The sequence below is a fragment of the Spodoptera frugiperda genome, chromosome 15 (genome assembly GCF_023101765.2).
Source record: "Spodoptera frugiperda isolate SF20-4 chromosome 15, AGI-APGP_CSIRO_Sfru_2.0, whole genome shotgun sequence".
Lineage (NCBI taxonomy): Eukaryota > Metazoa > Arthropoda > Insecta > Lepidoptera > Noctuidae > Spodoptera > Spodoptera frugiperda.
The window spans coordinates 11,148,783-11,164,852 of record NC_064226.1 but is presented as its reverse complement, the minus strand read 5'-3'; the positions used below and the strand labels follow the sequence as shown (position 1 = coordinate 11,164,852).

The window sequence follows — 16,070 nt, the reverse complement described above, 5'->3', positions numbered from 1 at the left end:
TTTGTTTACTTTTATTTTTCCAATCGATTCTGCAGAAATTTTTGAGTTTTTGTAAAAATAAACCTTTGATCTATCTACAAGACAATTGACTATGCATTTAATTAAGCAAATATTGTTTTATGTACGTTTCATTTACTTAAGTATACGTCGCTAAACTCACAAAGTAAGAGGGCGATTACTTTCCATATTTATTGGTAAACCTATTCAAGATATGTTTAACTGCTATGTTTACTTGTGATCCCAACATATAAAAACAGTTATAAATATAAACAAACAACATCAAACACTGTGCCACCGCAGATCAAAAACGGTGCGTAATATTTATCCTGTAAAAGGCCGTAAAGATAACGATCCACTTTAAAGCGAAACTTTCAAGTGTAAATAATGTAGGCAGGTTGTTATGGCCGCGGCGGTGTTGTGTACCCAACCGAATGTTTATAAGTAATGTTTACACGCCCCACTCGACACCCTCCGCATATTAAATCGGTTTATTTCACGCGGTGTAATGAAGCCCTAACCTTGCGTCCTTGCATATTTAGGTCCGAACATTAGTACCTGTATACTCTTATTGAGATTTGATAACATCCACCGTCTGAATATTAAATTAGATCAAGGCCTGAATTGAACCACCAAAACAGTTCTACGACAAAAAGGTAAAACTTTTCTGGAATCACACAGTTTTTGTAGGTTATCAGACGGGATTGGCCACCACGCTACATTTTGCCAAATCTTTACAACGGCAATTTGTCCTCTTTTTTGGATATATCGCACCGCATCCCTCGAAAAAGCAATGTCTATGCCACTCTGAACGAGTTTCATGACACACAATCCAATTGAAGCATAGAACCACATAGAAGAGAGATTTCAATTTCACTCCAAGTGAAATGCATAATGTATACTTCTATAAGACATTATCTACAGTTAAGGCCATCATTTGCAGTTTAACGAGATGTCTGTTATAGACAGCTGTAATGCGGGCAAATTGTTTTATTCAAAGAATGCTAGAAGAAAGAACTATAAACTACCTCTTTACTATGTTGTATATTGGAACAAGTAATCATAATCACCAAGCAAAACAGTAATAATAAAAAGATTTATATTGGATTCAAGGGCACAATAATATGAATCCATGAAACGTTAGTATTTACAAGGAAAAAAGTTTAATCAGTATTGAGCCACAAAAGTAAATTTTCACAAGAAATTAACTGCTGTTATGAAACTCGTAGACCCTTATATTCTTTTGTTGAACCGAAGTTTTTATCACACCTAATTTGTTTCTTTATTTACGCTATGTTTATTAAAGAATAATAAGCAGAACAAGTGCAAGTAAAACTAAGGTATAAGTTTAAGGTCCCGTAGCACTCGCTACGAAAATTGCTACGAAGCGTAGCCGTCTCTACAAACCGCCTAGTAAGTTCCACTGAACATTTTGGAAATATTGCTACGGTTTGCTTCCAAAAATATAATAAATATGGCTATATGAATCATGAAAGTTTCTTGGCTGCACAAAAACATGACAGTGTATGAGTGCCACTGCATACAAATGTAACGAAAATAGATACCGCTATTGATTTCCAGATAGCTAATCTCTTGTTTCGGTTTGTGATTCGAAGTTTCCATATCGCGCAAGATAATTGATCCGTAACCGTTGTCTTTTGGAATTTGGTGGTAAAACTATGTACATACTACTAAAGCTTAGTGATTATATCTTGAAAGCCTTATTTAAGTTAAAAGTTGTACCTAAAGTGTTTTTTAATTTCAAACAATTTGTAAACTTTTGTTCGTAAACTACAAACGCTGTCCGTAAAGTTTTTTATAACCTTAAAATTACTGAAGACAATCTAAACGACGGTCAACTAAAAAGCCGTGCGCTCGTAGAGACAAAAAGTTGTAATTTCTATAATTATAAGTAGTAGCGGGCGACTGGGTAGGATGCGCGCCGGTAGCAGTGTGTGGACAGACACGGGCCGACCTAGATCGGGTCCGCTCGATGCCGCCCGAAGCGCTCGCCGGCGCCCGCCCAGAATAGACGCAGCACGTGCGTCGGCCGCGACACACGCCCGCGCCCGCTCCCTGCCCGGCTCGCGCTCGGCTCCGCTCGACTCGCGCCCGGCCCGCACCAGCAGCGTCCCGCTCGCCGCACACGCTGTCACACTAAATATCTAAAGCCACGCTCTCATAAGACAACCATGTAACTCGTGTTGTGATCCCCGCGTAAATGGACGACTAAACTCAAGTCGAAACTCTGCGTAAACTATTAATAAACTCGTTAACGTGAAAGTATTTAGTGACTGAATGTTTACTGTGCTTCGGAATTGTAGTGGCCTTGCTCGTTATCTTTTACCGGGAAAGCTTCCTGATACCGTTCAGTTTGGTTGATCTTTATCTGTCATAGATTCGTGTTAGCCTATTAGCAGCTTAGAGTAATATATTTTGTGATGTATCGTGAAGAGCCTTATTTATGTAACAAACACTGAAACGATGTGCCTTATCCTGTAATATTCGCGTAGTTTAACGAAACGGAACGCAATAAATATTTGTAAGCGAGTGTGACTCACCGCCGCAGATATGCAAAGTTTCAAGTTCGTGTTAGTATGTGCATTACTGTTTGTACCGGAGCCTGCCCCCGCCTGGAAGGCAGACACGTAAGTCTAATCTGTTATTTATGAAATCTATTTCTCCATGTAGTCATAAACCTCGCGGGTTCTCATCTAGCTAAAGTAGTTTGAATAATTTATTTACTTTGAAACTAAACTGTCACAAACAGATAGTTCTCAGAAATGTTATTTAATTACAAAGTTTCATTGCAAACTTCTACGTTTCAAAACTGTTTGATTATTCTAATAAACTCAAAATGAGGAGTACTGTGAAAGAGACAGAACATAAACAAGTAAAGTTTCTGTTTACGCGCAGAGTACGTGTTACAAAGTAAGTTCATTCGAAGAACATTACGATACAAAGCCGGACACGAGTCCGGACACCGGAACGAGACGTGACGCACATTCAAGAACATCATACTTATAGACCTCGGGTTTCGGGAGTGGAAGGGACCGCCTTTCCAAAAGTTCATACTTGTACCTTCGCATACAAAATACACGGCATTGTGGTTACCGGAGGCTGGGTGACTGCCGCGCAACGTGTAGCGGGTTCGATTCCCGCACGGGAATGTTTCGGGGTCTAGGAGTCATGAGTATGTGAACTTGTATGTTTGTAAACGCATCTACGACATAGAAGATAATCATAGTGTGCGGCCAAAAAATATGAATACAAATAAACGTAATGTATTTTAGGTGAAATACATGTTACATACAGTTTTATTAAAAAAAATATCTAAAACATTCCGGTATAAATATTAGAAATTCAAGTGTCTTGCGTAAAGAAGTGGTTTCCATTATTTAAGTTTGCACCTCGGCCCCGGTGTCCCTTCCAGCCCTTACACATTTATTGAACAATAAATCACAGCTTTTCTGAAGAAACCTTTGTTTTGCGGGCCATTATGTACGGACCTTTATTTGCGCCTCGTTATGAACCCTGGCTGCTCGCAAATTATATACTGCCTTGCAAAAAAAAATCACCAATTATTGTTTCCTTAACTTATTTTCGTACAAAATACGTCTCCTTATTTGAATTGGTTTCGAAGCTAAATTATGTTTTAATATCAGTTCTTTCAGAACATGTATAAAATAAGTTTTCTTCTTGTTGAAATATGTAAAAATTGACCTTTCAATAGTTTGAATACTTCTTTAATATACCAAAATAACTCATTGGGGGAACAAACTTCTTAATAAGTGAAAGTTTTCTAAATATATTAATAAGTATAAATTATATTGTATTACATTCTTAATATAGGGAGTCTTTTCTTGCAACGCAGTGTATAAAGAGACCTGTAATTTGCTTCGCAGCCGCTTATTATTCAGACGAGCGGAATATTAAACATCCCGTATTTCCTAATTAAGGTCTATTAATTTGTAATTAGTGTAGGATTTCTTTTATATTTTCTTGTTTACCAAGTATTTTTCTTTGTAGAGTAAAAGTATGGGCGAGAGCGCTTGGGGATGAACTATGGAAGTTAAGTGAAGCTCTCACAAAATCAGATCAGATCAGAATCGTGAGTAACAACATTTTCATGCTACGATTATTATAATATGGATTTTATTGTGAATATATGAAAACTATACATAATATTTTGTGATTTTTACCAATCACGGAATTTATTAAAAAAATATTTGCTCGATACGAGTACCATACATGTCATGTGAATCGTGTAATTTATTTCATTCGCAGAAATACAAACAAATGAATGCGAGCGTGAAAAGTAAAAAAGGAAAGCAAATATTGGAGTCTTCGCTTCGTTCTGTGAGCAATATGCTCACTCGCAAAATCAATGCTGTCCAGGTAAACCATAGCCGTAACTTTTATATGACATCATTACACAATACCTCGAGTTCAACTGACCAGGCTGAAGCTAACTCGATGGTATTAAATGTAGGCATTTGATAATTAATTCAATCTACTTAATGCATTCACTGTGTTACTACGCATGTTCCAGTAGTACTTTATTAGGTAATTCATTTGACAGTGTCACAGTACATTTTAAGACTATATTTGACTAGTTTTATTAGGTTTCTCTTGGTCTAATTAATAGATTGATGTTAGCTGACAAAATGTTGAACCTTAAATGTAATTAAGTAATTAGTTAGCGAAGAAAAATATGTTTTGTTGTTTTTTAGTCGGAATTTATTTTAAGTCTGTCAATTTATGGGTAAATATTTTCATATTTTCGTAAATATTTTCATAAACAATGTATTATTTAGCTTTAGTATGTGTTCCAAAATGATATTAATTTAATGATAGGTAATATTGAACACTTTGCAATATTTTAATGTTGCGGTTTTCTCTGAATGAAACTATTAATTGCTAAGTGGATACTAGTTATGTACAATCGTCAGTACATCTAGCTATCCTTAACTGACAACTTTCTTCATTCGATTTTCGACTTTATTACAAATGGGTAAAGATGAAAGTTAAACGTCGCTACGGTAAAAATGTGCCCTGCATATCAAGATAAGCGACCGATTGGCAAAAATATAAACGTAAATACTTAATGTAACAAAACATTTTTGCTTTGTTTACTTATCTTGTTAATAGCATTTCTTGACTCAATTTATATGAAAGGACTTCTTTCTTTTCATTTGATCTATTTGGTACAAAAAATAATAATTTCGAGTTAACATTACTTCGGGGCTTGGCGCCGAGGGCACGCTTTCTTTTTTATTCGGGCGGTCAAAAGGTTAAAACCAATTTTACAAGGCTATAAATATTTCAGTCTACATCGTATTTTATTATTTAGAGTTCTGTGATTATATCGGCAGTTTTACTTTTAGTGCATTCATGCGACAGCAGAAAATTTGGCGAGGAACTTCAACTATACCTATGATAGATCTATTCCTTACGACTATTGTTCAGCAAAATATTCCAAGTTCTTCTATGAAGATGAAAATGATGATCCCGACCCCGACAGTGAGGACAAGCTTCCAAAGTATGTGTTGAACAGCACACACTACACCAACGTGTCGCTGGAGAAAGATTCACATTTCTACAACATCAATGTTAACACAAATATCAGTTGTGTTCACGTTCCCACTAATATTTTTGATGAAGGTAATTATTATTGTATACAAATGTTTATTTTTATTTTGATTGCATTGAACAAATAGTTTTCCATAGAAAATGAAATCTTCTAACTAATATTAGTTATAGTATATATGCGGATCTTTGTGTGTATGTTTGTTACCTAATCGCGTCAAAATGGCGGAAGGGATCTAGATGCAATTTGGAACAGAGGTAGATTATAGTCTGGAATAACACATAGAACACTCTTTATCCCACGGGACTGCGACCGAAGCCGCTGGCAGAAGCTAGTATAATATAATTCACATCTACAATAACTCAGTTGTTTTGCATCTTCCTCATCGCCATCATCAAATCAGCTTATTCAGGTCCAGTGCTCGACATGTCTCCCTAATGAGGGTCGGATAGAGGCACGCGGTGGAAGAGGCTTATTTCTGCCAAGGTTTATAGCAATGTATTTACTTAAGCTCTTGGGTGTACTAAGTACCAAATTCAGTTAATTGAACTGCTGTGTTTTTCCTCATGAGTAATTTCTAATGAATCTATTAACGTAAACGTAATTGTGAGAATGGTTGATACACACCCACTTTTAAGCAATTAAATGTACCTATAATAATATTTTCATTTGCAATGACAGTATCTAATATACACATTATTTTTAGACGAAGAGTTGGGTATAAATAAATAAAATTTCTTTATTTCAGACCCAATAGTAGTCCATACGTTGTTAGTGAGTTAGTAACAGAAAATGCTTATATGCTATGTTAGTGTTATTAGTACTTAATTACATAATCCTATAGCTAATTCCATCCAGTGCCTTTGGATGGGACAATCCGGCCTGTTAGCAATAATTTTCATATAAAATTCACGACGTAACGGGTATAAAAAACGATACCGATTCATACAACACGCTGCTTGATTTCTTCCAGTGGTTGTAGAGGCGTGGGCAGTGTTGTACAACGTGGTAGGTGAATGACCTATCTGTGATTGATCATGTATATTATCTACACAAGACAACACGTTTGTTTACCAACAGAACGTTTATAATGTTTATTATACGCCTATGATTAGGTATTTATAGAATATGAGCGTATAAATTCTCTTTTTTACAATATGCGGTCGATTACTCAAAGAGCTTTTCTTTCTTGTTTGTTTTTCATTAGGAATATTACGTCTATAGATAGAAACTAGTTCGGGGAATTTCATAGTTAATTTCTTTAAGAGCAACAATATTAAGGATAACGTTGCCCACTTCTAATAGACTAAAAAAATATTTCTATTTTCAGAAACGAATGCCCGGAACGCTATCTTATGGTCAAAGGGTCTTAATGATATATTTTTAAAAAACTATAACTCAGATCCGTCTTTATCTTGGCAATACTTTGGTAGTTCACATGGAATTCTGCGGTTCTACCCTGGCATGAGGTGGAACACGAAAGAAGTGGACACGTACGATTGCCGTGTGATGTCCTGGTACATTGAAGCCGCGACTTGCTCCAAAGACATGATTATTCTGTTCGATGTCTCGGGCTCAATGACTGGATTTAAAAACTATGTAGCAAGAAGAACGCTGCGATCACTACTGGACACGCTATCAAATAACGATTACGTGAATGTGTACACGTTTAAGAATACTACAAACTTTGTAGTTGACTGTTTCGTAGATTTAGTTCAAGCAACGCCCGAGAATAAAGAGACTCTAACTGATACCCTTGAGCCGACGGACGAGGGAAAAACTCATAAAGTGCCCCTAGAGGGCTTCGCAAATTTGACGATGGCGTATATTAAAGCTTTTACAGCACTTAAGGCGGTAAGTGGGACGTTTACGATACGTTTTGTGAAGCTGCCGTCCGCGGCGACGTCCAACCGGGACATAACATCGTATACAACCCTCGTCAACATACTAAATAATGACTGTAGACTTTCCCTTTTCGACCATCAAATTATAATAAATTCAGCTTTTTCGCATGTATAATTTGAGATCATAAATATTTATTTCGATTTGAAAAATGTAGACCATTTTAAGCAGTAGAGGAGAATGTTGAATAATGTATGTGTTGTTCGTAACTTTGTTCTGCATTAAGGCTATGTGTTTAGAGACGAGACAAGTGCAACGTGAGCAGCACGCAGGGTTGCAACCAGCTGGTGATGGTGATCACGGACTATGTGCCGGGAAACCTTACCGAAGTGTTTGAGCAGTACAACCGGGAAGTCGTCGGAGGGAAGACGTTCATCCCAGTGAGGGTGTTCACGTACCTCATCGGGAAAGAAGTAACTAACGTACGCGAGATACAGTGGATGGCTTGTCTGAACAGAGGTGAATATTTCATACTTTACTCGCACGTTATTTTCTCGAGTGCCCAGTATATTGTGTGTACTTTACGTCAATTGCGTAATAAAGTAACTCAGTGTACATTTATGATTTATACAAAATGTAGATGTGGCATGTAATAACTACAAATATGTATGTAGTTTCTTAGAAGATTAATTATATAATTACATATCCTTATTGAATGATTTTTATCGTGGTAAAAGAGAAACATAAGTTTAATAATTCCGTGTGTGTCAGGTTACTTCGTCCATATTCACTCAGTGGAGGAGGTGCAGCAACAGGTGCTGAAGTACATCAACGTGATCGCGCGGCCCATGATCCTGGAGAACAAGGAGCCGCCTGCCACCTGGACACACGCCAACATTGACTCCACGGTCAGTTCCCTACTCAAAAACATGTTACAGGTTAAATGGACTTCGATCTTAGATCCTTTTGGGGGTTAGAGTATGTATCATTAACTGAATAGCTTGACTGCACGATTGGTACGATGGCTGGGCAACAAGTTGCCGTGCATTGTGTAGCAGGATTGATTTCCGTACGGAGCAACTCAGGGAGTAAAATCATAGTGTGCAACGTCTTTAAAAATAAAATAAAAAACTGTGAAACAACTCGGTTTTGAACTGGGAACTTCGTAGTCAATATAGACAAGAACATTTATTTTCTTAAGTCTTCTAAATGTAATTGTAATTATATCTCTGAAGATGAGATTGGAATATAGACATACCTACCTGTAATTTATTACTTTTTGAATTATTGCCAAAAATTGGACACAGGTGCAGATATTGTGCTATTATTGAAGAATTTGGAAAATCCCGGATATGATTCGGTCACTTTGAGGAAATTAAGATATCTTTTTCTTAATACTATTTATCTCTTTTACAGCGAACAAGCAAATGGGGTGTGAGTGGTGATATCTCAAAGGTAATTTTTTTCATTAGTAGTATTTTAAAAGTAATACGTTCTTATTACCATACAAACAGTTTCTATCCATATGTTTGTCTAAATACAGTAAAGTCAAAAACTGACATATACGAAACATATATAACATATACGAAAACATAAAATATGGAGTTACTAATCGTTGCAAGTTATTTGGCCTAAGCAGACTTATTAACTTTACTGTATTACTAGAACTTTGATCGACAATTGAGACCTAATTATTTCTAGCCTGATGAAGACAAACTGGTGACATCAGTGGCCATCCCAGCGTTTGACTACAAGTACAATGAGGAGAACAACGATGCCTTGCTGCTAGGTGTCGCTGGAACCGATGTGCCTATAGACAGCATCGCCAAACTCGCTAAACCACATCAGGTAATTGCCATAATAGTAATTATTGTTACTTGTGACACATGTGTTTTTACGATAATGCTATTTTCTACCTTTAGTGACGAGAATTTTCTTAATGCGTTGTTCATTTACTAATTGTTGGAAAAACTACTAATTGGGTTAAAATTTTTTAAAGTTCCGATCGTTCCAGTCTTTAAAACCGTCCAACAAGCCTTAATACCATGGTAAAATTACTATCTTGATTCTCATATATTTTCAGCTCGGTGTGAATGGCTACTCATTCATCGTCAGCAACAACGGCTATCTATTGCTGCATCCGCTGCTGACCACTACTGTAAGTTCAGCCATATTTATTACTATCGTACCCATCAGTTTTATAAATATCATCTCTATGATATACATATAGTACCAAAAATAGTTTTATAGTTGGTATGGAAAATGGGTATATGAATCAGAATTTTGAAAAACACACCTCGTGAATTTAAGTGTCCAAGTCAGCAGCAATTTTTATTCGCTTTTACAAAAAGTAAACTTAGTGTAGGTTAACACCCGGAGCTGTAGACTGCCTAGCGGGTTACCGGGGCTCTAGCTCGAAAAGCAGGAGTAGGATAGAGATGTTTTTTTAGTCAGTAAGAGTCACTCCTCTTGCCTCGTCCAAGGCGAGAGAAGTCGTTGCATGATTTTGCCCCTTAAAAAGTGTAGGGCAGTTTTAGTATATAAAAAAACTTAAAATTTCCTTTTAAAACAAAGGTAAAATAGTACTGTAACCTTGAAAATATTTCCAGATAAACGGCGATCTCCAGAAGAACTACAACAGCGTGGACTTCGTGGAGGTGGAACAGGTGGACGATGGTAAAGGAACCCGCGACCTTGGGGACCAGATCAAGAATCTGCGCAACTACCTCGTGCAGGGCCATGACGGGAACATGACACAAGTGCCTGTACTCTACCATTATGATAACATGAGGTATTTAAGTTAATTAATTAACTTCTTTGTTCCCTGAAAGGCTTAGCTTGGCTCCCAATAGCTATGAAAGAGTTCTGAAAGAAAAAAAACCTATTTTACATCGCCGGCAACGCGCCTGTGGCTCTTCTGGTGTTGCGCGTGTCCATGGGCAGCGCTGATCGCTTACAATTAGGACCGGTCATCTCGTTTCCCCCCTATTCTATAAAAAAAACCATTTTAGCACATTGTCCATGACACTATAATTTATGATTATGATTAAGACGAGAATCAAATTTACCTAGTTTTAGTCTGTTTCCTATAGAAAAGATACTATAAGCATAAAGTCCTAACTGAAAAGATTTTTCTCACCGAATATTCTTCTGATATTTCCAGGAGAATAGCTCGAGTGAGTCACGATTACTTCTTCAACAAACTGGAAGGGACTCCATTTTCCATGGGGATTTCATTGCCAAAGGGATATGGAGACACTGAACTATTGCTTAAGGAGAATCCTTTGGAGGCCAAGCAAGGAAAGGAACTGACTGGCATCAACGTCACTGACTACTTCAGATACAGCTTTAGAGTACATCCAGATTGGTAAGTTTAACATACATTGTATATGATTTAAATAAATCATATAGGTACATGTATATATGACTGCCTCGTTGGTCGAGTGGTTGTAAGTGCGACTGCCGGACAAGGGATCTCGGGTTCGATTCCCGGGTCGGGCAAAATATTACTAATATTTTTCGGTTTTTTGAAAAATTTTCAGTAGTACCACGGAGCCTGGAATTGGGTCCAGTATATGGCAATAGGCTCACCTCCTATTACATGGGACTTATAACATACATTGTGAAGAGTGGGTGTACATTGTATAGTGCATTACATGCCGTAAGTTCCTGCCCCTTAAGGGATAGAAAATGAATGAGTTTTCTTCTGGAGCGCAAACGCAATCAAGGGATTTAAGTATTTACTTTTGATCGATATTTTTTATAATACCTTACTTCATCATACCAGTCTTTCCCTGATGAGGAACACGAGGTCTAGTCACTTTACACAAGTATTATTACTTATCCCTATTTTAACGTTTTCAGGGTATATTGCAAATACCACTACTTGGAAGGTCACGAGTCATCGAACTCTGAAGAAGAAGCGTGGAAGTTCTTAGTTGGATTGTCCAAGAACGAAATAGATATAACCAAGCAGCAATATCCTGAAAATGAGCATAAGGCAAAGAATTTTAGTTTAGACAGTAAGTATTGTTGCCTGCTAGTGCCTAATAAGTAATTCGTTAGTACGTACTACTCTAAGCAATTAGATAAAGGTACCTAAACAATGGGGTAGATGACAAATTTTTATGTTTATTTCCGATTTATAGATTATTTTAAAATATTAGACACGTATTTTGTTAGGGAAACAAATACTTTCGAAGATATATTGATGTGAAAAATCGTGTGATGTTACTTCTTGGTATGTTTTATACGTAGAAATGACGTATTTGCTCTCACTCCTAAACTTTAATTCGTTTCATCTAAGTATTGTTGTCTTATACAAGATAAAAAAATACATGTCTAATATTTTCGTTACCTAACTGAACGGACTAAATAGATTTTAAATTTTCATACCCCTTCATCATCCCCATTGGGGTTAATGTTTTCTAGAGATGCCACTAATGTATTGGAGGTCTTATTATTTCTCCAATCATTGAAGCTGCCACTAATTGAAAGTGTAATGATTTGACTCTAAAACATTCTCTATTAGATAAACAGGACTTCGAGCTACATCAGGGCCATCTGCTGTCATTTTTCTAATCATTAATTTTCTACATCAATTTTCTAATTAATCTAGTTTACAACAGCTAATCTAACTCATGTTTCCATCAGCACATTGCGGCATGACACCTTTGGGAAAAGACGACTACTATTGTAACGAGGATCTAGTGAAGCAGTTAGTGTTTGATGCGAAGCTATCAGCTCCATACTTTGAGAACTGGATAGCAACGGATGAGCAATGGGACTTGGCTCGGAAGTACAACGTGAGCGTGCGGTTCATAGCCACGTCCAGCGGTCTCACCAGGTGGCATTACGTCTTCGATACTGACAAGAATGAAGTGGTTGATGATCACGGCAATAGACGGAAGGAATATGATGGAGAGTAAGATCTTTTTTATAACTCCTCAATTAACCTCATCTAGATTTTGTTTATATTATTATAATAATTTTTGACGTGTAAAAGTGCTCTTTGTAGCCTATTTACAAAATAAATTCATTTTATTACATTTCATTTCAACTTCGTAATGTAGGCGATGGAAATTTTGCGTTTCAAACTGACTCATTGCAGTTACTTTAATAAGACATCTATGGATGCACCTGAATGAATATACGTACATATCATTAAACACAAACTTTTCTAATTTTTTCCAACCATGAAATGTATAATCCAATACTATAGAACATTTCTTAATCCATTGCAGCGTCTTTGGAGACATCTACCACAACACCATTGAAGAGACTTGGTACAAAGCAGCAGTGTTACAGCATATGATAAACAAGGAATCCTTAGTCGTGGCCACACCGCTCCCAGTCCTCGATGACATCATCAAGAACCCACCGAGAGTCATCAACGATGATGGAGACATCACCCTGACTGCAAGCTACGCGATCTTCTACAAGGACGAGATTTCAGAGACACCAGCATCCGTGGTCGGCTTCCAATACTCCTACTTGAAATTTTACGAAAGATTTTTAGAAATCACCAATATTTCTTTGGATGGTTCTAAGGTATGTTTTTGTTTTTGGATTTCATCGCTTAAAGTTCTGTTTTGATTGAGGAATGGAGAGTTTTATGTTGCTACAATTTATGCCACTTTTGTAAAGTATGATGAAGTGAAACTTCAATGGTTTCCACACCAACAAAAAAAAGTACTCAAAACTTCCAAATATTGTTGTTTCATCATTAGTCACATCATCTTTAATAACTTTTTTTTTAAACTGATATGGTCACTAACACTAATATTAGAACTTAAGACGGGATAGTAGTTCATCCGTGATCATGGCGCTTGCAACAATGCCGAAATATCGGAAACTCATAAAAATGGATAAACATGGTAAATATCCCGTCTCAAGTTCTAATGTTAATCTTTATAAACGTTTTAAATACCTCGGTTTTCTTCCAGGACCCGACATGTGACCCAAATTCCGACAAGTATGACTGTTACGTCATCGACAGTTCTGGGTACATAGTGTTGGGTAAGGATAAGGAGATCATTGGCCAGTTCTTCGGGACAGTCCAGAAACATGTGCTGCAGTCATTTCTTGAGCTGGGCATCTACGATCATGTCGAGGTGTTCAACTACCAGGCTCTCTGCCCACTCTCTGCGTTAATCAAGAAAAGTAACTCTTGGACTTTGCGTACGGTAAGTCGGTTGTGTGATTTAATTCAGGTATAGTTTACCTGTTAATGTATGAAAGCCTATAAATGTGGCCAATCTGTTGTGATTAAATTATTTAATAGATATTCTGTTGCTAGCTGTATGACTAGCATCAATGCAACCTGTTGTATATCACAATTTTAATCTCCTTGCAACTAAGCTAGATTAAGAAAATGAGATGAAAACAATTTAAAGAAACTCTTAATAATATTGTCTTATTTGCAAGCACACGAGCAAAAGTCTTTAGAATTTTACGTATTCAGAAGACTAGCAATGATTAGCCAAATATTGGTCACTTTCCACATTCCTGCTAAGCGATTTTAACCACTTGTATGTCGGTATATAAGACACAATAGAGAACACATTGTGTCTCGCGTAGATCTGCGTTCCGACTGACAACGGGTTAATCTATCTGGTATGTTTTGTAGCCTTTTAGTTTAGCGTTCAACTTCTTCCATTGGGTGGTGACGGAGGCTCTGCTGTTACTCTCCAACCTATACAACCCGAGTGACTACGCATACGCCGCCGTCGTGGACGACCATGGTGAGATACTAGCCCTAACTGATGTTGTATCGTGTATAGACAAATGTATAAACTTCTCTAAAACAGTAACTTGCTAGGCTTTGGATAGGTCTTTGTAAAAATCTTTGGTACAAAACTGACTGTTAAATATTTCTTTAATATATTAAACAAAACAATTAAAAAAATGGTCAAAACATTGATAGGATTCATTGAGTAATAAAAAAGATGTATGATACCAATTTCGCAAAATAAACTTCAGGAATAATATAAAAAGTAAAAACGCACAGAACTTAACCTCTATAGCTTTTGTTGTTCATAAGAATGAGCTTTAGTATTTCCTTCTAAATCGATTAAAGTAATTACGGCACTTTCAACTAATTGCTTAAGTACTTAATAGTAGTTCGTACTCAAAAATAACTTTTAGATGACTGCAACGTAGAAGCAATTAATAGAAGAAACTATTGCAAACGGCGACAAACTAATGGCGGCTTTTACTAAATTACTCTTGACACGGTGAAATATCCAACTTGACTAAGCTTTCAGTAAACAAAAACTATTTACAATGCGTATTTCTCTACACCGCAACTAGTTGTCTAGCTGCATGGTAAGCCGCAGCTTTGACTATCGTATAAGCACGTCTAATTCTTCTGCTTTATGTAACCGCATGGTCGTCTCGCTCACAGACTATATCGATCTAATCAACCACGGGTACACAGAGGCGCCCACGACCACCGCAGCGCCAATGCCGGAGAACGAAACAATCACAGCGAAGGATGACGAAGACGAGAGTCCTTTCTCCTGCGACCATAGTATCACACTGTTTATACTGAATCAGAAGTATTTCTTGGATGCCGCGGGAGCTTCACCCGTTGTCCACAAGGATGAGCCTGGGGACTGCTGGCCGGCGTACTGGGCTGCGTATGTGCCTAAAACGAATTTGCTGCTGGTGGTGGTTGAGAAGCAAGACGACTTCGCGTCGAACTGCACGGAGCCGCCCGACACGAAGCCGCAGCCCACGCTGATGTCCACCACGAGCCGGGAGCCCTGCCACAAGCTGGAGCTCGGGGCTCTGCACAGGCGGCGACTGGAGGGCTGCTATACCTATCATGATGGGGTAAGATTGTATTGTTTTTATGCTAATGATTTAGGAGGAATTTCACTTGTAACAGATAAGAATGAAATAGTGACCACCAGTCTACGTTTTCTCACTGGCACTGTCCATCCCCGGGCCTCTAAAACCAAGTAAATATTAATAGGTATGCGTAAAGAAAATGTATACAGGTTATAAGGCTTATTTGTCTTATTATTGCTTCAGTTTAGATCGTTATGTAGACCATATTTAGTGATAAGTAATTTTTGTAACCTGATGTGATTTTTCATTACGAGATACTGATAAACTGTTCCAGTTCCTTTTACAGTATGTGATATATACATTTGTGTATGTGATATAAAATGTATTGTTTGTCCCCAGGAACGGAATATAACAGCGTGTGGTATTGGCAGTATCGCCCGACTGGACGCGGCCGTCCTGTTGCTGGCCGCGGCCATGGCGCTGCTGGCCAAGCCCCGCTCGTGACGCGGTGCACCTCATATATTTGTACCTTTGTTACTTTGCCAATAAAACTTGTTGCACCACTATCTTATGTTTTATTTACTGATTTATAGAGTTGTTAATTTAATATGTTTATCATAATTTAGTTATTCCCTCTTAAATTGTTAGCAGTTCAACTAGATAAGCTGTCCCTTCCAGCTACTAACAACTACTAGAAGAAGGTTAGAATGTTCGACGGTTCATCAATCTGTCGTCACCAGTCGACACTGGCAGTATAGTCGACAACACTGTATTGGAGATCCGGCTGCCATTGAAGAAAGAAAAAAAAAACTAGATAAGCTATCTAAATTCTCTATTTCAATACGTA

At 37.4% G+C, this 16,070-nt stretch overlaps 1 protein-coding gene across 2 annotated transcripts; it reads left to right on the top strand.

Moving 5' to 3' along the window:
* The first annotated feature begins 1,938 nt into the window (after window positions 1-1,938).
* LOC118278844 (voltage-dependent calcium channel subunit alpha-2/delta-3) lies at window positions 1,939-15,789 on the top strand. 2 transcript variants are annotated; one of them, XM_035598246.2, is made up of 19 exons: window positions 1,939-2,645; window positions 4,027-4,108; window positions 4,285-4,395; window positions 5,385-5,661; window positions 6,918-7,441; window positions 7,729-7,948; window positions 8,201-8,337; window positions 8,846-8,884; window positions 9,131-9,277; window positions 9,513-9,587; window positions 10,039-10,220; window positions 10,593-10,796; window positions 11,294-11,451; window positions 12,083-12,353; window positions 12,673-12,979; window positions 13,375-13,614; window positions 14,058-14,172; window positions 14,868-15,265; window positions 15,623-15,789. In XM_035598246.2, exons 1-19 carry the CDS (start codon window positions 2,569-2,571, stop codon window positions 15,725-15,727), a joined length of 3,669 nt encoding a protein of 1,222 aa, XP_035454139.2. In that variant the 5' UTR covers window positions 1,939-2,568; the 3' UTR covers window positions 15,728-15,789. The 2 variants fall into 2 exon arrangements, with proteins under 2 accessions (XP_035454139.2, XP_035454131.2); XM_035598238.2 differs by having other exon boundaries at window positions 14,835-15,265.
* Window positions 15,790-16,070: the final 281 nt, after the last annotated feature.

Bases quoted from the DNA above. Each gene is read 5' to 3' on its own strand.
- LOC118278844 (XM_035598238.2), top strand. From the start codon at position 2,569: ATGCAAAGTTTCAAGTTCGTGTTAGTATGTGCATTACTGTTTGTACCG. The intron at 4,109-4,284 runs GTGAGTAACAAC...TTTCATTCGCAG, and splicing joins AATCAGATCAGATCAGAATC to AAATACAAACAAATGAATGC. The intron at 12,354-12,672 runs GTAAGATCTTTT...AATCCATTGCAG, and splicing joins CGGAAGGAATATGATGGAGA to CGTCTTTGGAGACATCTACC.